The 25,620-nt window shown below is 34.0% G+C and overlaps 1 protein-coding gene across 3 annotated transcripts in view; it reads right to left on the bottom strand.

Moving 5' to 3' along the window:
* The window catches only part of IQCM (IQ motif containing M), a 489,167-nt gene that overhangs the window by 235,565 nt on the left and 227,982 nt on the right, over positions 1-25,620 (bottom strand). For all 3 annotated transcript variants that reach the window (XM_054554570.1, XM_054554569.1, XM_054554571.1), the window contains one exon: positions 5,409-5,476. In XM_054554570.1, the coding sequence (XP_054410545.1) occupies positions 5,409-5,476 (68 nt within the window). The remainder of the gene's footprint in view (positions 1-5,408; positions 5,477-25,620) is intronic.

A 25,620-nucleotide genomic window follows, 5' to 3' on the forward strand; every position in this document is an offset into this window, starting at 1 on the left:
GATGACACTTGAATTGAGGTATTATGAATCCCTGGATTTTGCAAATAGAGTCTATGTGTATACAGTGTTATACAGGAGATTTGTCCTTTGGAAAGAGAGTTTTAGTAGAAAATCTTTAAGTTTCCTCAAACTCTCAAAGTCTATAATTCTGCAAAGACAGAACACACAAGTAGAGGTCACCTGAGAAATGTTATTCACCATACATTTATTTTCAAATAATGCTTAGGATAGGCACTGACCCAGAAGAACCTATTGACAAAAGATGTCTAATGATAAGCAGGGTAACTTTCCATTCATAGGTAACAAAATTTCAGAAGAGACCAAAGAAAGGTTTTTAGGTAGGAAATTGTAAGATTGTTTTGAGATAAAATAAGAGGACTTGATTTCTTTCAGGAAAAAAAAAAATGGTGACAAAGAGAATACAGTAATTTTCAAGATAAAAGGGAAACATTCAAGAACCTACATAAATATCTGGACTCTGAAATGTGAAATTTATACTTAGATATGTAAGTTGATGTACCATATGCCACTATATCAAAAAAGGAAATATTTAGAATTGGTAATTCAATTTGCCTTTCAGAAAGATATTAGTGTCATATCTTATTATTATTTTAGTTTCAGTATGCTACAAAATAGGAAGAAGGAAGAATACAATTATTCTTCATCTACATATTTACATGAACTATAATAATATTTGAAATTCTAAAGATTTTTTGAAAATAAGGAAAACTCAAAAGTTCCAAAACAGTACACTTACCTCATAGATGGTAAATTTAAATGTTAACACTTATATCAATAATTAAAGCAAATTAAATACTAAAAATATGAAAGGCTGATGACCAGCCTCTGAACTTATCACAATCACAAATTTAATATTATGAGTCAACAATAGAATGTTTTTCCTCTATGAATTAAAGACCCATCAATTGTTATATTCTATACCTGGAAATCAGTCAAGCATTTTTAAAAACAATTATGAGTTTTCAAAGTTCAACAAAAGGAAAATTTATCACTGAGGTCATATTAATCTACAAAGGATTAACAGCTCACTGCAAAAAAAAATCAAAAGAGCGTTTTATTCATGGAATGCGATAGGTTATCTTAAGGAAAATGTAGACTTTTGCAATATGGTTAGAGGTACTAAACAAATTCAAGTGGAACTCAAGGAACATTATATATAAAGTATTTTTTCTTATGGAAAATAAAAGAGCAATGTCATCACAATAGTACAATGAATTATAATCTATACAGCTTCTGGTTCACAGTTTTTGCTTAGATATTGAGAATGAACTCTCAATTCATTATTTCCCTTTAGCTAATAATATAAACTATTTTTCATACTTTATATTAAGGATACTATATTTAAAAAGAGAAAATATATTAATAAAGAAGTAGTTGAAAAATATGATGCTAGGAAAAGATGAGATCCCACTTCATCACAAAATAATCTTTAACTTTATAAAAATAAAAAATAAATGTGTACACTATCATTCATATACACATTACATTTATTTAAACTAAAAATTAAGAACAACAATTATTTGAATCACTTCTATCTGGTTTAGAGGTATTTAATTTTTTTAAAAAAATAGATATTTTATTTAAAAAACACAAAAATGTTCCTTTGGCAATTCTGATTGACCTGAGATTTGTTGGCTTTCTTTGAAATGTTTAACATAAACTTCTTTTCCTTTAAAAATGGTTTTAGAATTTCTCAACCATATTTTAATCTTATGAATTTCTAACAACTTTCAGAAACTTATGGAGTTCTAACAATTTGAAAATGTGTCATTTAAATTAAAATATTGAGGAAATAGAAAAATTCAGATATTAAGCAATTTTGTTTTATAAGTTTTCATCTATGAAAATAATTTAGTATAAATGTTGAGCATAGGTGTATATGAAATTAATACTTATATAGCAGAATTATAAAATGATAGCAAAAAGATAAACTTTTTCTCATAAAAATACACAAATATATTTAAGAACCCCCAAATTAAATCAAGTATCTATATTCACTATGCAGTCTTTTCAACCCAGTAAATTCATTCTAAATATGTGAGATTTTAACATTATAGCTCTGTTTAATAATGCTTCTAAGGGAAAATCTTATATATACTTGTACATATATTTGTACAAACAAACGTACCCAAGCACTATACAGCCATCTTTTCTTCCCTTTCTGAATATTGAAATGTTTACAGTTGAAGAAAACAGGAAAATCAACAACAACAATGACAAATGAATGTGAAATTTGCTTTTTAGGTTTGTGATCATTGAAGATTAGAAGCGAAATAACCAGGACTCTGACTTATCCACCACTATTTATCCATATAAGGCAACCAAGAATAGGAGTGAGTGTTCACATTAGCAGTAATTCCAGACCAAGTGCTGCTGCAGCATTTTTAGTTTGCTTAACTTCCCCACTCCTACCTTTAACAGCCAAGTGACTGCCTCTTTTAAAAAAATACTGCTGAGTGGGTACATAAACCAGTCCTATTTGCCAACTGTAAAGGGTTCCCGCAAAGCTTGTGGGTATGTGTAAATTAATTCCATCATCTTTTTTTCTATAACTAAGAAGAGATGGGGGAAAACAGACTCTCTTATATTTACTGTAGCCTGGCAATAGTAATATATGTGTGACATATTTTTACCCTTGAAACACAAAATTACTTTAGAAATCGGCCAGTACTTTATTGAAGTTGACTGATGACTGATGGAAGGTTATAATATTCTGTGCCTCATGCAGGCTCTAAGGAAACCTCTAGCCGAAAAATATATGGGAAATTCCTCTGTAACAAGAAAAGTTCTTTAGGCAAAGCTATAAATCCAACATGTGGACTCTAAAGTTTCATGGAATTTTTATGATAGAAATGGTGCAGGATTTCAAATAAAGAAGAGAATCTTAATATTGATTTACTTAAATATTTTCAATTAAGTACATTTGTGTATTTTATATAGACATATATAAAATCTCACATATATACATATATACAGTTTTATATTGTTCACTACTTTGCTTTATTTTCACATTCAATTTCACTCTTTTATATTTCTCTCTCTCTTTGATTCTATGCTGGTAATATTTTTTAAATCGCTAAAGCCACTCAAGTTTAATAATTTATTAAGTATAGTTTCAATTTACCTCTCTTAAGTAATCATCAGAAAGTCTATTAAAATTTAAGATACAAATGGTATAAAAGAAGCATAACTGACTAAGAATATCACTATGCTGTGAGGTGAGATTTAGATTCTAGTCACAGTTCTGTTTTTTACTTTCAGGACCTTGAAGAAGTCACTAAATCTTTTTTATCCCAGTTTTCCTAATTGGAAAACAGAAGGATTGAACCAAGTGATGTCTAAAATTCCTTCAGCCATCATTCTTTAAAATATTTAAGACATCCCCGAAAAACTTACAGAGGGTAGACTATACAGAAAAATGTTTAGAGTCCAGATTATCTGACTGGCTGGCTGGCCCCAGGGAAATAACTATAATAAATGCTCATCTTGGAGGCTGTCCAATGTTTTATCATTGAAATGGCTGGAGTAATTTTAGTAACATTTGTAAGGAAAAAAGGCTTCCCAATCAAATTAACCAGGTAAAGAATATTTCTAGGAAAAGGACTTATGCAAGAACACAAACTGCTTTGAACACCATCAAATATTTTCAAAATAATGTATATGTGACTGTTATAATTTATTTGCTTTAGAGGAAGTCTCTCCGTGGGAAGGTTTTTGAAAACAAATTCAATTTCTTTAGTAGACACAGGTCATTGAGATTTTCTATTTCTTCTTGTGTCAGTTTTGGTATGCTATCTGTTTTCAAAAAATTAGACTACTTCCTATAAAATGCAAATGACATGAAGTTATTTACATATTATTTTATTATCATTCTAATGTCTACAGGATATATAATGATGCCCTCTCTTTCATTCCTGGTATTGGTAATTTGTGTTTTATCTCTTCTTTTTTAAAAACTGGTCTTAAAAAGAGCACATAAATTTTATTAATCTTTCCAAAGATTAATATGCTTTGTTAATTTGCTTTATTGCTTCCCTAATTTCTATTTCATTGCTTTCTATTCTTATCTTTATAAAGCCTGTTATATGTGCCCTTAAAAATAATGTATGTTCTACATTATTGGATATAGTCTTCTATAACTGTCATTTTTGGCAAATTAATTAATGGTTTGTTAAAATCTGCTATATGTAGAATTTTCACTTGATTCTTTTGTATAACTTCTATTTCTGCACTAGTGATCTCCTGTTATTATGAACACCGTTTTTAAGTTTTGAACATTTATAGTAACTGCTTTAAAGCCATTATCTGCTAATTCCAACATCCATAGAAAGAAAAAAAGATTTTTTTTCTTTCTATGTAAACAGATGAAGCAATTGAAAACTATGCAAGCTGTTACTTTAGGATGCACTTTCTTGAAGTATTTTCTACACATGCACAATTCAGGAGTCAGCCCATAATTTTAGAAGAGTTTGTACACAGAATTGGGACTCCTCTCTCTGTGGTTTTCTCCTTTTATGAAACTTCCTAATCAACTTTTAGTCATTTTGGCAGCTCTAAACTCTGTCTTCTGACATTTCACACCATTAACACTGAGGTTTTCTGCCTAAGGTCTCACTATCTTACACTGCATGACGTTGGAAAAGCTAGATAAATGGGGATCTTACCCATTGCAGTTCCTTTCTTTCAAGAGTCAAATAGTTTCCCTCCAGTTTCTGTCCACATGCCATTACTCTCCAGTGCCTTCAAATATTCTTTTTATTTTTGGGGGGTTATAATCATTTATAATTAATAAATGAATATATTCCCAGTGAATAAGAAAACACAAGTATAAAACCTGCCTTTTTCAGAAACTTCATTGTTAACTTTCTACAATTGCTTCTTTCAATCTCACGCTCTAATCTGTCTCACAAAATCAATGTTTTCAAAACAGTTTATCAACAAAGTATACAAAGTAGCAAAGCAATCTAAGAGTTTTTAATAGAGTCATTGAAATGCATGCTTAACCCTAGTGAATTGTGGTACATAGTTTCTAATTAAAAAAAATAGCTAAAACATATGCAGTGTCATTTACGACATTGTCATTTACTGTCATTTACGGCATTTACTGTCATTTATGGCAAATTAAATGTTTCCACTGCTTTCTCCTAGATACTGAAAAGTAAAACTTCAGCTGGGTCTACTAACTGATTACTAAAACACTCAAAAAAAATGTATTTTTCTCCTTTCCTCCGTCAAATTAAAAGACCACATTGAAAAATATGTATTAAAAACCTGAGCTTTCAACAACCTATACTTCTTTAAACCTAGTTATTAAAGTCAGCAATTACATTGATAACAACAAAAATGAGTGCATTAATTTACACTTTTCTATTATATAAAAGATATACCTGGGTTGTGATTTTGGTTCTGGCTTGATAGGTTGTCGCTCCTTTTTAATAAAGGTTTTAAACGTTTTCTGTAACAAGGAAAAGAAGAGTTGACATAACTAGAAAAACAATGTCATCACCTATAAAATTTTAATTCCATTGATGTTCTGTTATATTATCAAACGGAGACTCATTATAATATATATTATAAATCTGCACATTTGTATACATTTTTTAGTGTACTCAGAAGGGTATGACTGTTGAACCTCCTTCAGATCCTTTTAGCACCTAGGAACATAGTTCCTACTAGTTATTTTAATGAGCAAATATCCTTACAACTATATTATAGATCACAATTTTATTTATTTATTTATTTGTCCTCTGTCTTACAAAAGAGATTTAAGATGCCTTTTAATAAATACAGTACATATGCAAAAGGGAAATAAAATCCAGTGAAAGGGAAACTATGGGTAGAAAAATAATGCCAAATATGCCCTGATAATTTGTGATATTTGAAATTTGGCTCTCAAAAACCTAACTATTGAGGTGTTATGAACTGAATTGTGCTTCCCCTAAATCCATATGTCAAAGCCCTAATCCCTCAATGTGACTGTATTTGAAGATAAGGTTTTTAATGAAGTAACTATTGCTGAATGAGGTCAAAAGGGCAGGGCCTAATTCAAATAAGAGGAGGAAAAATACCCAAGAAAAGGCCACGTGAGGACACAATAAGAAGATGGCCATCTTCAAGCCAAGGAGAGAAACATCAGGAGAAACCAACCCCACAGACACCTTAATTTTGGACTTCCAGCCCCCAGAACTGTAAGAAAATAAATTTATGTTGTTTAAGTCACCCAGTCTGTGGTATTTTCTTATGGTAACCCTAACACACTAATACACACAGTAACAAATAAAACAGTAGTTCTAACATTCACAATGTCTGTAACAAAGCAAGCTTATTTTCAGTGAAAAATTGCTTCCATAGGTTTTTCAAATAAACCTGGTATAATGTACCAGCTTCAACAGCATCAATTCCAACAATTTATGGATTTTTCTTATATAATCCTTCAATGTTAATCAAAGATAAGAAGAATAACTGAGGAAGATAATTCTACAAGACCCCAGAAAAACTGGGCCATTGCCTGTCTGGTCATTCAGTGTGGTCCAAATGTAAAATTGATAGCTAGAGGCACTGGTGGCTTGCATATCTACTTTATAATCTTCCAGGACAATTTTTGTATAAAATAGCTTTTAGAAAATAGGGAAGAGGAATTTGAAGTAAACTTGATAAATGAGTAAAATGGTTAGGGGATTTTGAGTTGTTAGTGTTGTTGTCTCCCTCAGACACTCTAAGAAGTCAGTAACAAAAATTTATTGGTCAGTGATATATGGTGTGTTCATGATACCACAAGGAAAGTGCTTATTTTAGTTTTGAATTTTAAGTTTCAAAGGTGTCATTGACAACTAAAGCCAAAAATGTCTCTTCTATAAACTCTCAGGAGATATAAAGAGCCAATGTAAAGATAAAATGTGGAAGAAAGTGTGTTTATCTTGCAAAAATACTCAGCATTAAGACATGCACTGATTTCTAAAACATTTTTAAAAAATCACAAATCTCTTTTACTGAGTTAAGCTTCATTCTGACTTATGCTGCCATCTCAGATGCAATCTTACTTGTAAGTGTTAATTTCATTTCATGATTCATTTCTTAAGAACTAACATTGACCTTTCTTCGGGAATACAATAACCTGGAAAATTGCTGTGCATCATCTCTCAATATTTGTTACATTTAGAATTCCCTGATCATGTTTCCTTTTTCAAAGTAAACAATAATCCTCAAGAATAATACTGTACTTTTTAAAATATATGTACAACATGTAAATGATAATAAAGCAGGAAGCAGGAACTACATTTTAAATGTCGCCCTCAAGATGTTCTGTGACACATTTTCATGGCTATAAAAATACTAATGGCCAGAAAATAATTGTTAATCTTGATATTTCATACTTTTACACAAAACAATACACTTGGATTGGGACACAGTGTCCTCCTGTGCTACTACTGTTTACACTTGCTAACTTAATTTTTTTTTCAAGTCTTTCCTTCTTGGCCAGACTAACTGAATTGGCACATTCTCCATAATGAGGGGTGGCAAATGTGAAGGCTGCTAAGTAAAACAATCTCAGACAAACATTCCTGAGGATTTCCTTTCTTTAGATATCCTCTGTGACTCTATTTTCTCTCTTCCAACTTCACTGCCTTTGCAACCTCCACTGATGTTTTCTACCTAACATAATTAGCAATTGATTTTTCTTTTTTTTTTTTGCTTTCCTTTTTGCAAAGTAAATATCGCCTTTGTTACAAGGGGTCTGGTGTTTTTCTAAGTCTTAGTCTTCTACGTACTTATATATTCACATCTCAAGTCCATTATGCCTGATGTTTCACCTCTGTTTTCTCTTAAATTCTTTCTCTCCTCTTTACACAGCCACTACCTGCTTCTTTCAACTTCTTTTTTTATTATTATACTTTAAGTTCTGGGATAATGTACAGAACGTGCAGATTTGTTACATAGGTACACACATGCCATGGTGGTTTGCTGCACCCATCAACCCGTCATGTGCATTAGGTTTTTCTCCTAATGCTCTCCCTCCCTAGCCCCCCACCCGCCAACAGGCCCCAGTGTGTGATGTTCCCCTCCTTGTCTCCACATGTTCTCATTGTTCAACTCCCACTTATGAGTGAGAACATGAGGTGTTTGGTTTTCTGTTCCTGTGTTAGTTTGTTGAGAATGATGGTTTGCAACTTCATGTCCCTGGAAAGCATATGAACTCATCCTTTTTTATGGCTGCATAGTATTCCATGGTGTATATGTGCCACATCTTCTTTATTCAGTCTATCATTGATGGGCATTTGGATTGGTTCCAAGTCTTTACTATTGGGAACAGTGCTGCAATACACATATGTGTGCATGTGTCTTTATAGCAGAATGCTTTATCATCCTTCTTTAAAAACCTGGTCTTCCCAGGCCAATGCATTTGGCCAACACATTCTAAACACTTGGCTGAATATGTAAGTCATTTATTAAACTCCCCTGGTAAAATTTTCAAATTTTTGTAACAACCTAAATAGATGTATTGAAAACTACTTTTCATACTCCTTTCCCCATATGTTTTCTCAAATCCCACAGTTTAACTGGTACCAAGCTTCTGATAATTTACACAATATTTTTACACCTGAGGCTTCTTTCTAAAAAAGCACCTGTATAATCCATCAATTCCCTTCCTCTTTTCAAATCTCATTGGGATTTTTTTTTCTTTTGACAATTCCTTCATGGTCTAATGATTAAATTCTTTCATTAATAAACCATAAATATTTAGCCTTCAATTTCTGCATCTTATAGATAAATTTCATTTAACTCCTATTAGCATAAAATTATAAAATATGTAATTTATAATTGGCCAACTATACCCCAACACTTGGGAGTAATCCCAAATGTGGTTAAAGGGTATTTTTTTTATACTTTAAGTTCTAGGGTACATGTGCACAATGTGCAGGTTTGTTACATATGTATACATGTGCCATGATGGTGTGCTGTACCCATTAACTCGTCATTTACATTAGGTATATCTCCTAATGCTATCCCTCCCCCCTCCTCCCACCCCATTACAGGTCCCAGTGTGTGATGTTCCCCACTCTGTGTCCAAGTGTTCTCATTGTTCAGTTCCCACCTATGAGTGAGAACATGTGGTGTTTGGTTTTCTGTCCTTGCGATAGTTTCCTGAGAATGATGGTTTCCAGCTTCATCCATGTCCCTACAACGGACATGAACTCATCAATTTTTATGGCTGCATAGTATTCCATGGTGTATATGTGGCATATTTTCTTAATCCAGTATATCATTGTTGGACATTTGGCTTGGTTCCAAGTCTTTGCTATTGTGAATAGTGCCGCAATAAACATACGTGTGCATGTGTCTTTATAGCAGCATGATTTATAATCCTTTGCGTATATACCCAGTAATGGGATAGCTGGGTCAAATGGTATTTCCAGTTCTAGATCTTTGAGGAATCGCCACACCGTCTTCCACATGGTTGAATTAGTTTACAGTCCCACCAACAGTGTAAAAGTGATCCTGTTTCTCCACATCCTCTCCAGCACCTGCTGTTTCCTGACTTTTTAATGACCGCCATTCTAACTGGTGTGAGATGGTATCTCACAGTGGTTTTGATATGCATTTCTCTGATGGCCAGTGATGATGAGCATTTTTTCATGTATCTGTTGGCTGCATAAATGTCTTCTTTTAAGAAGTGTCTGTTTATATCCTTCACGCACGTTTTGATGGGGTTGTTTGATTTTTTTTTCTTGTAAATTTGTTTAAGTTCTTTGTAGATTCTGGATATTAGCCCTTTGTCAGATGGGTAGATTGCAAAAATTTTCTCCCATTCTGTAGGTTGCCTGTTCAGTCTGATGGTAGTTTCTTCTGCTGTGCAAAAGCTCTTTAGTTTAATTAGATCCCATTTGTCAATTTTGGCTTTTGTTGCCATTGCTTTTGGTGTTTTAGACACGAAGTCCTTGCCCATGCCTATGTCCTGAATGGTAATGCCTAGGTTTTCTTCTAGGGTTTTTATGGTTTTAGGTCTAACATTTAAGTCTTTAATCCATCTTGAATTAATTTTTGTGTAACATGTAAGGAAGGGATCCAGTTTCAGCTTTCTACATATGGCTAGCCAGTTTTCCCAGCACCATTTATTAAACAGGGAATCCTTTCCCCATTGCTTGTTTCTGTCAGGTTTGTCAAAGATCAGATGGTTGTAGATGTGTGGTATTATTTCTGAGGGCTCTGTTCTGTTCCATTGGTCTACATCTCTGTTTTGGTACTAGCACCATGCTGTTTTGGTTACTGTAGCCTTGTAGTATAGTTTGAAGTCAGGTAGCATGATGTCTCCAGCTTTGTCCTTTTGTCTTAGGATTGTCTTGGCTATGCAGGCTCTTTTTTGGTTCCATATGAACTTTAAAGTAGTTTTTTCCAATTCTTTGAAGAAAGTCATTGGTAGCTTGATGGGGATGGCATTGAATCTATAAATTACCTTGGGCAGTGTGGCCATTTTCATGATACTGATTCTTCCTACCCATAAGCATGGCATGTTCTTGAATTTGTTTCTGTCCTCTTTTATTTCGTTGAGCAGTGGTTTGTAGTTCTCCCTGAAGAGGTCCTTCACATCCCTTGTAAGTTGCATTCCTAGGTATTTTATTCTCTTTGAAGCAATTGTCAATGGGAGTTCACTCATGATTTGGCTCTCTATTTGTCTGTTATTGGTGTATAGGAATGCTTGTGATTTTTGCACATTCATTTTGTATCCTGAGACATTGCTGAAGTTGCTTATCAGGTTAAGGAGATTTTGGGCTGAGATGATGGGGTTTTCTAAATATACAATCATGTCATCTGCAAACAGGGACAATTTGACTTCCTTTTTTCCTAATTGAATACCCTTTATTTCCTTCTCCTGCTTGATTCCCCTGGCCAGAACTTCCAACACTATGTTGAATAGGAGTGGTGAGAGAGGGCATCCCTGTCTTGTGCCAGTTTTCAAAGGGAATGCTTCCAGTTTTTGCCCATTCAGTATGATATTGGCTGTGGGTTTGTCATAGATAGCTCTTATTATTTTGAGATACGTCCCATCAATACCTAGTTTATTGAGAGTTTTTAGCATGAAGCATTGTTGAATTTTGTCGAAGGCCTTTTCTGCATCTATTGAGATAATCATATGGTTTTTGTCTTTGGTTCTGTTTATATGATGGATTACGTTTATTGACTTGCGTATGTTGAACCAACCTTGCATCCCAGGGATGAAGCCCACTTGATCATGGTGGATAAGCTTTTTGATGTGCTGCTGGATTCGGTTTGTCAGTATTTTACTGAGGATTTTTGCATCAATGTTCATCAGGGATATTGGTCTAAAATTCTCTTTTTTTGTTGTGTCTATGCCAGGCTTTGGTATCAGGATGATGCTGGCCTCATAAAATGAGTTAGGGAGGATTCCCTCTTTTTCTATTGATTGGAATAGTTTTAGAAGGAATGGTACCAGCTCCTCCTTGTACCTCTGGTAGAATTTGGCTGTGAATCCATGTGGTCCTGGACTGTTTTTGGTTGGTAGGCTATTAATTATTGCCTCAATTTCAGAGCCTGTTATTGGTCTATTCAGGGATTCAACTTCTTTCTGGTTTAGTCTTGGGAGGGTGTATGTGTCGAGGAATTTATCCATTTCTTCTAGATTTTCTAGTTTATTTGCATAGAGGTGTTTATAGTATTCTCTGATGGCAGTCTGTATTTCTGTGGGATCAGTGGTGATACCTCCTTTATCATTTTTTATTGCGTCTGTTTGATTCTTCTCTCTTTTCTTCTTTATTAGTCTTGCTAGCGGTCTATCAATTTTGTTCATCTTTTCAAAAAACCAGCTCCTGGATTCATTGATTTTTTGAAGAGCTTTTGTGTCTCTATCTCCTTCAGTTCTGCTCTGATCTTAGTTATTTCTTGCCTTCTGCTAGCTTTTGAATGTGTTTGGTCTTGCTTCTCTAGTTCTTTTAATTGTGATGTTAGGGTGTCAATTTTAGATCTTTCCTGCTTTCCCTTGTGGGCATTTAGTGCTTTAAATTTCCCTCTACACACTGCTTTAAATGTGTCCCACAGATTCTGGTATGTTGTGTCTTTGTTCTCATTAGTTTCAAAGAACATCTTTATTTCTGCCTTCCTTTCATTATGTACCCAGTAGTCATTCAGGAGCAGGTTGTTCAGTTGCCATGAAGTTGAGCGGTTTTGAGTGAGTTTCTTAATCCTGAGTTCTAATTTGATTGCACTGTGGTCTGAGAGAAAGTTTGTTGTAATTTCTGTTCTTTTACATTTGCTGAGGAGTGCTTTACTTCCGACTATGTGGTCAATTTTGAAATAAGTGCGATGTCATGCTGAGAAGAATTTATATTCTGTTGATTTGGGGTGGAGAGTTCTGTAGATGTCTATTAGGTCCACTTGGTGCAGAGCTGAGTTCAATTTCTGGATATCCTTGTTAACTTTCTGTCTCATTGATCTGTCTAATGTTGACAGTGGGGTGTTAAAGTCTCCCATTATTATTGTGTGGAAGTCTAAGTCTCTTGTAGGTCTCTAAGGACTTGCTTTATGAATCTGGGTGCTCTTGTATTGGGTGCATATATATTTAGGATAGTTAGCTCTTCTTGTTGAATTGATCCCTTTACCATTATGTAATGGCCTTCTTTGTCTCTTTTGATCTTTGTTGGTTTAAAGTCTGTTTTATCAGAGAGTAGGATTGCAACCCCTGCTTTTTTTTGTTTTCCATTTGCTTGGTAGATCTTCCGCCATCCCTTTATTTTTTAAGTAGGAAGAGATTTTCTTGGTTTTAAACAGCCTTGTGACCCTACCAGAAACATTAATAAACACATCACTCAAGGTAATACGAAAGGTTTCTTTTAATAGGTACTGTGAAGAGAAAATTATTAATTGCAAATACATATAAAATTACAAATTATATATTAAAACATGTGAAGTAAACTGAAGAGTTTTTTTCTGCCAGGCTGGGCTATTAACACTAGCATTTGCCCTGAAGAAGTCAGTCACGTCCCTAGTGCCTTCTGTGAAATAGCAGTGAGCTGTATTCTTTATGCTGCTACTACTATGGTTTAAACAGAAAAAACGTCAATCACTTGCACACATGCAGAATCAGGAGGTAACAAACACGTCCGTCTGAGATTTTTCACAAGCCAATCTCCTTACATTCTTGAATTTTAGAGCTTCCAGGAATGCACACAAACCACAGGATGGTTTAGAAGCCATATAACCACCCATGGGAGTTATGCAAAATCTTCTCATGGAGCCAGACCAGCCTCCACTTGGGAAGATGGTCTTAAGTGTAGTATTCCCTTTATTTACATTTCTTTATGGAGGTGAAGGTATCCCAAAGATAATGCTGGTCACTCTGTAATAGCCATGGCTTCAAAAAGCCATTCAACTTTCAGATTAGGAAAGACTGGAGAAGATGACGCAGAAAAATACATGTTGTTCATCTACCAGTCACTAGAGAAAATTTCTTTAACCTTCACAAAAAATGAAAACTACAGAAATTTACTCATTTATGTAGGTGTTTAAGCTAAGTGTAGGAGGCAATACACAGGCTGAGGAGAAGGAGGGAAATGGATAGGGAACTTTGCATCCCAATATAAGCCCCTGTAAAGGTTGGAATCTATTTGAAAAAAGATACAAGGGGATTGCTGTTTCTAGGAATATGTTCATAGTAACAAATCTCAACATAATCCAACAATAAATTCTAAAAACATAAAAATAAAAGATGTTGTTTAATGCATGGCTGAGCTGATGGGAAAGTAATGGAATTCCATTCTGGCCAAACACTGAAATGTTGAAATTACTGTTTTATAAGTTCAGAAGCTTGTCTTTGCCTTGGGGATGGTATGGCAATTTCTGACAGCTTAGAGTCTAGGTTTTAATGACCTGCATGCCCTTCAGTTGAGAGGTAAACACTGGAACCCAGAGTACCAAGGAAAGTCAAATCTAAGAAAAGTACTCATAAAACCCAGGTCTTGGAAGGGCAGTAGACTTAAGGCATAAACCAAGATTTTTAAATTGTCCTGTAGAAAGAGAGAGACTGTGAGACCATGTACACACTATGGCCTTGGCTCTGAGTGAAGAGGTAAAATTCCTAGAAGTTCTCTAGGAATTTCTAATGACAATATACCATTTACCTAGATTTAGAGATTCAATTCAGATTACTGTAATGCTGTACAACTCTGGGCCGCCACCAAAAAAGTTCGAAAATTTAGAATAAAAGTGGTCTCACCTTAGTAGTGCCCTAAAGCACCAGGTAAAAGCAATTTTGTCAATCATTTTTAGATTGCAGTTTAACACACACTTCTAAGAATTCTCACAATAAAATACCAAGAAAAAATAGCTCAAAATCAGGAAATTCAGTAAAATGAGAAAGCAGCAATCAAGGAATCAGAACCTACATATTCAGAACCTCAAAGACTAAATATACTGTAATTATTATGTACAGACTATAAAATAAGAATGAAATTCCATTTCTACATGTTTAGAGAAATATACTGAAGAAACAAAAAATTATTAAAATTGACTGAGCAGACTTGGAAAGTAACAATAGACATTATAAAAATAAAACACATAATATTTAAAATTGGAAACTCAGTGAATAGCAAAAGAAAATAATAGACACAGATAAAAAGAGAACTGATAATATAGAGTATAAACTATGAGGGATAAAAAAACACCTAGGTTGCAGCAGTGAGACAGAAAGAGATGGCAAATATTAAAAGAGGAAAAAGAGTAAGGACAATGACAATTGAATGACTCACATATGTCTGATTAGAGATTTATAAAGTTTTTTCTTGTTGTTGTGCTTTTTTTCTTTGTTTTTGTTTTTGAGATAGAGTCTCGCTCTGTTGCCCAGGCTGGAGTGCAGTGGTATGATCTCGGCTCACTACAACCTCCGCCTCCCAGGTTCAAGCAATTCTCCTGCCTCAGCCTCCTGAGTAGCTGGGATTACAGGCTCACGCCACCATGGCCAGCTAATCTTTGTATTTTTAGTAGAGATGGGGTTTTGCCATGTTAGCCAGGCTGGTCTCTAACTCGTGACCTCAAATGATCTGCCTGCCTCAGCCTCCCAAAGTCCTGGGATTACAGATGTGAGCCACTGCACTCGACCTAGAGATTCATAAAATTTTTAATTAGAGTTTTATACGGAAACTATAGAAGACAGATAGTATTTGAAAATACAGTGGCAGAGTTTTGTGTTTGGGGTTTTTGTTCTCATAATTACTGAAAGACATTGATTTTCAGATATAAGAAGCCCAACAAAAATGGAGAATAGTTCAAAATAAACTACACTTACAACAGAATGAGAAAAAAAAAGTTCTTAGAAATAGAGTACATAGACAGATTACCTACAAAAGAAAGACAACTTGACAAACATCTTTTTTTTCCCCCAGCAACAATGGTAGCCAGAAGACAGAAGAATAACTTCAAAATGCCAAGAAAGTATGGTTGAGAGGAAGAAAAAATACATTATCAATTGAAGCATTTTGCCAACTGACCCTTACTAATGGCACTTCTAAAGGATGTAGTTCAAGAAGGAAAATTATCCAAGAGGTCTGTGATGCTAGATGTAATGGCAAGTAAAATAATTGGGAAGCATATAGATAAACTTTAACAATGACACAATGAAACAAAATAATTGTGTCTAATTTTTGAGGTTTTAAAAAAGAAAGAACTAAACTCTAGAAGTTAAGTCAATCTACCATTGTTGTGTGGAATAAGAAAGTAGGGAGTTTAAGGTAAAATACATTAAAATCTACAGATTAACCATTTATAAAAAAATAAAAACAAAAATATAAATGCCAAGCTAGCAGAAATGAAAGCACAAGAGGATATTTCAAAAAATAAGAGAAGTATTTTTATTTCTTCTTCTTGGGCAAATAACAAGTACAAAATGGAAAGAACAAATAAAGAGCAAAAATGAAATGAAAGAAATGCATTTAAATACGTTTTTTAAAACACAACCATGAGATGTTCACAAAGAAGAAATAAATAATGGCCCAGAAACATATAAAAATTCTCAACTTTATTTGTCATTAGGAAAATGTAAATTAAAAATCACAACGAAATATAACTTCATAAGTGCCAAGTTGGCGAAGGTTAAAACTTCGACAATATTAATTGTTTCCAAGTATATGAAGCAATGGAGACTCTCATAAACCGCTTCTGGAAGTGGAAAGCTGCTTGCTATTGCCTGGAAAAGTTGAACCTATGCTCACTTGACAGCACAGCCATTCCATGGCTAGGGATTGTAGGAGTTGGTGGAGTAAATAGAGGAGCTGCTTATAGCTAGTGGAAATCAATTATTCAGGTAATCAATAATCAGTTATACAGTTCCCACTGCACTGACCTTGCCCATCCACCCCCAAGACTGGATGGCATATATATATATACACATATGAACGACATCCCAGATGCAACAGAATGCAGGTTCATATTGATGTTAGGAGTGCTTGCCCTACAGAAACTGACACCTATGCTTCAGGAGACATATAAAAGAATGCTTGTAGCAGGTTTATTCACAATAAGAAGTACCTTTTTTAAAAGCAAAATATCTCTCAGCTATAGAAAGGATAAATAAATTATAGTATATTTATTCAATAGGATGTTGTGCATTGATAGAAATGAATGAACCATGGGATTATACAATCACATCAATAAAGATGAATGGATCACAAAAATACATTGTTGAGCAAAAAAGAAAGCGAAGAAATTATAATTACATTGACACAAAGTTATAAACAAGCAAAAGTAAACAAGATACTAACTAGAAAAATGTGTACATGTGCTAAAATTGTGTGGAAATGTAAGAGAATCATTAACATAAAATTAAAGAGATGTTTCCTCAGGATATGAAGAGAGAAAAGACATACAATGTTCTAATCCTTAAGCTTTGTGGGACTTTTTTTTGAGTATTATTCCTTCACACACATGCAGGTATACATACATATATTCTTTTAAATGATTGACATATAAAACAATAGGAAATTTTTAATAAAATTGTGGAAATATTCCTTGAGCTTAAATTGAGCATATCACCCTGTGATAATAGGTTTGGCAGATATATGACAACTTCCTATAAGGTTATATGGATCCAAATTTCTCCTGTGGTTTGTGTATGCTTTGGAAACTCTAAGATTGAAGAATGCCAAGCAATGAACAGCTGCTGCCAGGTGTTAATTACTTTATTCTGAAGTTTTAAATTGTACAAGTCTGTAATACTTGCTACTAATTTTTTATTAACTGGAATTAAAACTTTATATCTAAAAGGCCAGACTGAAGAAATGAATTTCCATTTTATAATTTGGGGGCATTTTAATATACTTGTGTTCATATTGATGTTGAAGTTGATACTTAAAACTATGCAAGTTGATTATTTGCTTTTGAACATGATTCCCACCTTTAGATTTTAAGGGAGCCCCCTGAGTAGTTAATTTTTACTAAACAATTCAGTTATAAATTGGACAGTATTTTTAAAAATTGAATTCAATACTTTTTATTTGTGTATTTATTCAGGACTAATTTGAATGTAAATCCATTCTAAATGATGAGTTTTGCTATTATTATGAGATTTATATTCTACGTGGCAGGCCTGGAGCTGCATCACAGAACTAATAAAAAATTGTTACATCTAACAATTAGAGCCTGCTTTGTGCTTTATGTGTATTATCTTCAATCTTCACCAAGACTCTGCAAAGCAGATGTTTTATTCCCACTTTTCCTGAGGAAATTGAAAAATTTAGTATCCTTACCTTGATTCCACAAGTAAGAGATAGATAGGATTCAAATTCAATATACTAAAATTCAGAAAGTTAAATTGGGGATACAGGCAGGAAGTTTTTAATCTATGAAAATAGAATACAGTGAAAAAAGATAATGATGGAATTCACATTAGATTTTTAATTACTTAGCCATCAGCAATTTTGTTTTCTACATTGTTTATTTATTTAGAAAAGACCCAGTGATTTTCTAGGGAGTCTCTGGGAATTAATCTTAATGGGATTTACAGCTGCCTATCAAATGCATTGGGGTCAAAGGCTGCCCTAGCCTCCCAACTACAACTTGACTATCACTCCTTGTTTGGAGGACTTTGATGGAGAATTATCTAAAACAGCGATTCTCAAACTTTAATGTGCTTATAAATCACCAGGGATCTGATTCCTAGAGACTGAGGATATGCTTACATAAATATATCAGTTTGTTGAAACTGTCCAGATTAATCCATTTGGGTGAAAGTTCTATTACCCAAATACCTGGAAAATTTTTTCAGGACAATTTTGACATCAACTGTGGTCCTATTTCATTATTTGAGAATGTATTTCTAATATCTTTGATTGGGTATTATCTCATTCCCCAACTTTCACAGAGAAATGCATTCCTACCCCACACCATGACTAAATTCATAGAATTTCTGCACTTCAGGTATTTATCAGGAAAAAAATTACCTCGTACACATTGTCACTACTTATAAAAAGCTCACTTAATATGAATAATTTATGGAGAATCTTTTAAAACAGTGTTTCTCAAACTTTAAAGTGCTTATAAATCACTACAGATCTTCTGATTCAATAGATTGGGCTGGGGCCTAAGATTCTACATTTCTAACAAATTCCTAGGTGGTAACAAGGCTACTGACCCATGGACAACACATAGAGCAGACAGGGCCAAAAATATATGGCTCCATTCCTCAAGATACCTTCAAATCTATCTCTGATTGAAACTAAGTCAGCATGTAGGTGAACTTAAACAAACAATGACACAATGAAACAAAATAGTTGTGCTACTGTTTAGGGAGAAATGGCAAGAAGAAAAGGCTATACATGTTCAGTACAGATGCAATTTAAAAATATGTATATTTTTGATCTGCAATTGGTTGAATCCATAGTTGCAGAACCTATGGATAAGGACGGCCAGCTGTTCTAGGATAATATTGTTTCCACACCACTTCCACAACAACCGACACCTCTAAGCCCTCCCACTCCTGAAAAAGTGCTTTCACCAAATTGTACTTCAGGCTTATAAATAAAATGAGGGTCAATATTTAGTATACTACTACATTTTATGAAAGTGTATGTTTTAGTACATTACAGTCAACCCTTCATCTGGTTCTGCATCTGCAGATTCAACCAACAGTGGAATAGAAATATGTTTTATATGGCCTGGCGCGATGGCTCACGCCTGTAATCCCAGCACTTTGGGAGGCCAAGGTGGGCAGATCCCAAGATCGAGACCATCCTGGCTAACACGGTGAAACCCCATCTCTACTAAAAATACAAAAACAAAATCAGCCAGGCATGGTGGCGGTCGCCTGTAGTCTGAGCTACTTGGGAGGCTGAGGCGGGAGAATGACGTGAACCCCGGAGGCAGAGCTTGCAGTGAGCCAAGATCGCGCCACTGCACTCCAGCCTGGGTGACCAAAAAAAAAAAAAAAGAAAAAGAAAAAAGATATGTTTTTTACTAAACAATAAGAAATTAGAATACATCAATAAAAATATACAAGCAAAAAACAATAGAGTACAAAAACTATTTACATGCTATTTACATCATATTATGCATTATAAGTAAGCTAGAGATGACGTAAAGTACAGGGGAGGGCTTGTACAGGTTATACAAAAAACAGTATGCCACTTTACGTAAGGAATTTGAACATTACTGGAATTTGGTATCTACTGAATATCAATTCAGAATCTCGAATACTAATTTGGATACTGGAACCAATCCCCCATGCATATAGTGAGATAACTATATTCATTATATTTATTTCATAGTATCCTCTTTATTATCATCTACATGGCACATATTTCTGGTTTGTTTGCATTTATTTTATGGAAATACTCTGAATCAAGTGACCAAAAATTATATCCTCTTTTATTAATTGTTAAAATGTCTATGGCCAAATTTATGGCCTTCGTATTACAAACATCTAATATACCAAATTCTGAATCTGTATACTTACCTAAATCTTAAATTCTTATTTTCTATTTTCTTTTCCATAACCCCTGATGTCTTTATTTATGTAATATTTCATGTTGTATAGATTTTTATAGGGTATCATAAATTCTTCATGAAAGAATGTAATAAATTTTTAAATATTTAATAAAGTTAATAATAGCTATAATATAGTAAGTCCTTACTATAACCCACTAATACTATGCTAAGCCCTTTTCATATAGGATTATCTATTTTTTTTTTTGGTTATCAGTTTGTCCTTTTTTATGCACTCTTGTTTCAGAATAGAAGAAGCAATAAAAATCCAAAAAATTCAAAACCAACACTATTTAGAGGGCAATTTAACAATATATAACAAAAGACAAAGGAAAAAGGTAGGAGTAGGAAAGGTACCAAAAATTCCACTGCAAGGAATTTATTGTAAAATATTAAATCTACAAAAACTTAACTACAAATATAGTGTACTACAAGTTGCCAAAGCTCTGTTCAATTGCCAAATAACCAAAAAACAAGTTATTTCCATAAATAGGATATTGCTGTCATTTATTTCATGGTAAGAAATATATTAATCTGTATAGAAAGATTAATTTGAAAAAATAGTGGCTATTAAATATTGTTATAATAATTATGGTTGATTTTCTCCTTATTTTGCTCATCTGAGTTTTCTTCAAAATATATGTATTGAAAGCATAATTTTAAAAAATATTAACACATGATAAAAGACAAATGTTAAAAGGCAAAGGTTAAAAGTTATCTTACATGTTTGGTTCAAGAGTAAAACTGGAATCAGATTAGGAATCAATCACTGAGGACTCAAGTATCTTAAAATAATCTTTCATCATTGATATGGCATCAATTGTTTGATAATTTCCTAACACAACAACTTGGTGTAGCCTCTTAATTACTACCAACCAGGTCTCACCATTCATGACCTATTCTTCATTACTAGGATCCCCTAAGAGTCAAAGTTTTGGGTTTGTGTCCCTGTGGTAGACTCAATCCTTCCATCTAGCCAATGCAACATGCCTTGCCTGTGGTCGAAAAAGTGGTCTTCTAATGAGTGTTAGAGGGTGTTAGAAAATAGAAAAAGAGAAATCAACATGAAAATTCCCTGACAAAATAAGAATGGCCACTGATTTCAGAGAAGAGGAATAGTTTAAAAAAAAAAAAAAAAACAGTCAATTTCAGAACAGAAATTAAGGACTGTATGAGTCTTTGTTGTCAATATAGAAAAAAAAAATTACAGCAAAATGTAGACAACATCCTAAATTCAGCATTTTTACTCCTTTTCCTCTTCTTAATATTATAGCTGTGTTTTTCACTGCTTTTGAACTATGTGTATATGCACACCTGTGACATGTGCATCCTCATCTCCTTATCTTTCCTAGTCTCCTTCACCAACTACTACCACCACTACTGTTATTATTAGTACTACTGCTGCAGGTCTACAATTCTAAGACTCTGAAATGTATAAAAAGCTCTGAAAACCAACAAAGTTTTCATAATATATATAAAGGTAAAACTTAACACCTGATTTTGGGTGGCAAAACCTGACCTAAGCTGACCAACACAAGGCCTATATAGTGGCCTCTATCTACCACTTAATGAGAATATGCATATGCTACAAATGTTAGCAAGTGTAATTACTGGTTTGATTGTGAATCCACTTATCTTCTTACCTTTCTAAAATTTTAAATTTTCAGAATTCTTACATATGTGTAGGCCCAAGAGTTTCAAATAAAGGATTATAGATCTACACAACTAATATAAGCTGTAACTATTACCACTGCTGCTGCATGTGTTATAAAACTTTGCCTTTATGTAGCTCTATATTTGTTATTCCAGATCATTCTAACAGCTCATCAGCCTAAAGGTGTATAACTAAAGATCCATCTATTGTTTAATGAATACATGACTTTTAAAACATTTTACCTGATCATTTAAAAAAATTACTGCAAATTTAAACCAACACAATATTAACAGCCACAATATCCAAAGCCTGTGGCCATAACCCTGGCTACTACCACTTTCTAAGTCTTCTTATTATTACTATTGAAATTTTCATTTGTATTCAACACTCATGTCTGGTGCATTTTGTTTGATGAAAACAAGCTAATTAGTATTAAACCTTCCCTAGTTTATAAATTTATTCCTAGGAACATTAAAAGGAAGTCAAGTGAGACATGTTCAGTAACAGATGTTTGCCTTATTTGGCTGCCTTTTTACAGTTTGTTCTCTTTCATTACTTTTTAAGAAATTTAGTTAATGTTCCCTTTACTAGAGAACAAGCATACCTAGCTTCCCAGGAGGTGATGGGGGGTGGGAGGAGGGATTCCCCAGGGCAGGCACAGTCTGTTCATTTTCTTAATCTGCTATCTGCTCAAATGCTCTCTACATTCAACTTTTCATTCTCCCATCCAGATATTCACTTGTGTGATTTCACAACCACATATCTGTTTATCTCACCAAACAATGCCTATGTTGACACAACTGTACAACTAAAACTATTGTTAACAGTATTACTAATGTGTATGGGCCTAGTGCTCCCCAGATATCTTTCCCACATAAGGATATCTCAGAGCAAAAGGTCAATTATGATTGAGAATTGGGTTGAATATTTTGGCTTCTACAGTAAAGAAAGAATGTGAAGTGGCCTCCAAAAGCAAAAAGTCAATGGCCTTTTATAATAAAGGAAACTGAAAATAGGTATTAAGAGTTTTCTCTATAATATTAAATTCATTCAAAAATACACATTTCAAATTATACCACTTATTTACCTAAACCTCCACATTTGAAAATCTTTTATGTGGGTGGAACTGTGATGTGGTCTAGGAAGTGGCATGTTGGTATATCTAAGTAACATCACAATTCACATCTTGCATTTGCCAAGAGTGCTTTCTTTCAAAACTCTATGAGAATAGTTGAATATACATCTTGATCTATTTACTGCTAAATAAATTTTGCATGTAGTACATTCTCCCAATAAGTATATTCTAAGCTAGGACAATAGTAGGGTTATTATCTAAAAAGAAACATTAAGTAAAATAAAATAAATGATAGTTGTAAAAATACACTTTAGGCCCAGATAATATTGCTGCAAGAAAACATTACTATTAAAATATGGGCGTTTATTCTGGTGCTACACTGGTCTTGGAGGCAGTGAACTTGGGGTGTACGTGACTCAATATGACACCAGCTGTAGTAGCCAAGGGAATGCAATGCCTATATAACCCCTCCCCCAACTCCAGGCAGTGAAGCTCAGAGAGAGATTTCTGCTTGGGGGAAGGCAAGGGAAGAGTACAGAGCACTTTGTCTTGCAACTTGAATACCAGCTCAGCCACAGTAAAATAAAGTACCAGAGAAATTACTTGAAACCCCTGATTCCAGGCCTTTGCTCCTGTATGGTGTTTCTAAACCCACCCTCAGTCAGAAGGGAATCCACAGCTCTGATACGACAGACCCAGTCTTGGCAAGATTCACCACCTTCTAACTAAAATGGCATTGAGCCTTGAATAAGCAAAAAAGGAAGCAAGGCAGTATTTGCTGTGGGCCTTGCGTGAAACCCAGTTCTGTGCCGGTTTGCAAGGCTTCAGCTGGGAACCTACATAATGCCATTTGTGATGGCCATGGGAGTACCAGCATCACCCCTCCCCCAGCTCCAGGCAGCCCAGTACAGAGAGAGACTCCTTCTGTTTGGAGGAAACAGAGGAAATACAGTGAGAGACTTTGCCTGGTAACCCAAGAGTTGCAATATTCCTGGGTTTACCAGGAACACTGGTGTACCATAGTACTGAAACAGCAGCAGTGACCACAGCCTTAGGTCACAACACTCAGTCCCCTTTAAACTACTAGAAGGCCCTCTCAAGAAGTATGATACAAACAAGCCCAAACCACAAAGATTGAAATAAATACCTAATTCGTCAATGCATAGACATCAGTGAACATCCACAAGGATCAAGAACATTCAGGAAAACATGACCTCACCAAACTGACAAAATAAGGCACCAAGGATCAGTCCTGGAGTGATGAAGATATGTGACCTTTTAGACAGGGAATTCAAACTAGCTGTTTTGAGGAAGCTTGATGAACTTCAAGATAACACATAGAAGGAATTTAGAATTCTATCAAATAAATTTAACAAAGAGATTAAAATAATTTTTTAAATCAAGCAGAAACTCTAGAGCTGAAAAATTCAATTGACAAACTGAAGAATGCACTACAGTCCCTCAATGCAGAATTGCTCAAGCAGAACAAATAATTAGTGAACTCAAAGACAAGCTATTTCAAAGTACATAAAAGAGAAAAAAGAAAAAAGTACAATGAAGCACACATACAACATCTAGCAAATAGTCTCAAAGGGGCAAATCTTAGAGTTACTGGCCTTAAAGATGATATAGACACAGAGAGATCAGAGTAGAAAGTTTGCTCAAAGAAATAATAACAGAAAACTTTCCAAATCCAGAGAAAAATATTAATATCCATGTACAAGAAGCTCAAAGAATACCAAGCGGATTCAACCCAAATAAGACTACCACAAGGCATATAATAATCAAAGTCTTACAGGTCAAGGATAAAGAAGGGACCCTAAATCAGCAAAAGAAAAAAAAGCAAGTCACATATAAAGGAGCTCTGACAAGTCTTGACAACAGGTTTCTGAGGCTAGGAGGCAGTAGGATAACATTCTCAAAGTGCTGAAGGAAAAACACAACTAGAATGTTATATCCCGTAAAATTATCCTTCAAACACAAATAAATAAAGACTTTCCCAAACAAACAAAAGGTGAGAGATTTCACTGACACCAGACCCGTCTTACAAGAAATACTAAAGGGAGTTTGTTCAAGCCGAGAAAAAAAAGAGGTTAGTGAGCAACAAGAAATCATCCTGAAGGTATACAACTCACTGCTAAAAGTACACAAACACAGAATACTCTAACAATGTAATTGTGATGTGTAAACCACTCATATCTTTAGTAGAAAAACTAAAAGACAAATATAACAAAAATAATAACTGCAACTTAAGAGATAAATAATATAAAAGATATAAATAGAGGTAAGAAAGAGTCAAAAAATAGGAAGCATGAGGTTAAAATATAGAGTATTTTAGTTTTCTCTTTGTTTTCTTTGTAATAAGAGTTAAGTTGCCATCAGTTTAAAATAATTGATTGTAAGATGTTATTTGTAAACCTTATGATAGCCACAAAACAAAAACCTACTTTAGATACATAACATTTTAAGAAAAGAAATTAAAACATACTACCAATGAAAATCACTTTTACACAAACGAAGATGGATGGAAGGAAGGAAGGAAGGGAGGGAGGGGAAAAAGGAGACAAATAACAAAATGGCAGTAGTAAGTCCTTACCAATGAATAATAACATTGAATATAAATGAACTAAATTTTCCAATCAAAATACATAGAGCGGCTGAATGGATTTAAAAAACAAGAGCCAACAATATGGTGCCTACAAAAAAGTCACTTCACCTATAGACACACATAGACTTGAAATAAAGGAATGGAAAAAAAATACTCCATGCCAGTGGAAACCAAAAAAAGAGTAGGAATGACTATACTTATCAGATAAAAGAGATTTCAAGACAAAAAGGAAAAAAGAAGGTTATTATATAATGGTACAGGAGACAATACAGCAAGAGA

This window comes from Pongo abelii, chromosome 3, assembly GCF_028885655.2.
Source record: "Pongo abelii isolate AG06213 chromosome 3, NHGRI_mPonAbe1-v2.0_pri, whole genome shotgun sequence".
Taxonomy (NCBI): domain Eukaryota; kingdom Metazoa; phylum Chordata; class Mammalia; order Primates; family Hominidae; genus Pongo; species Pongo abelii.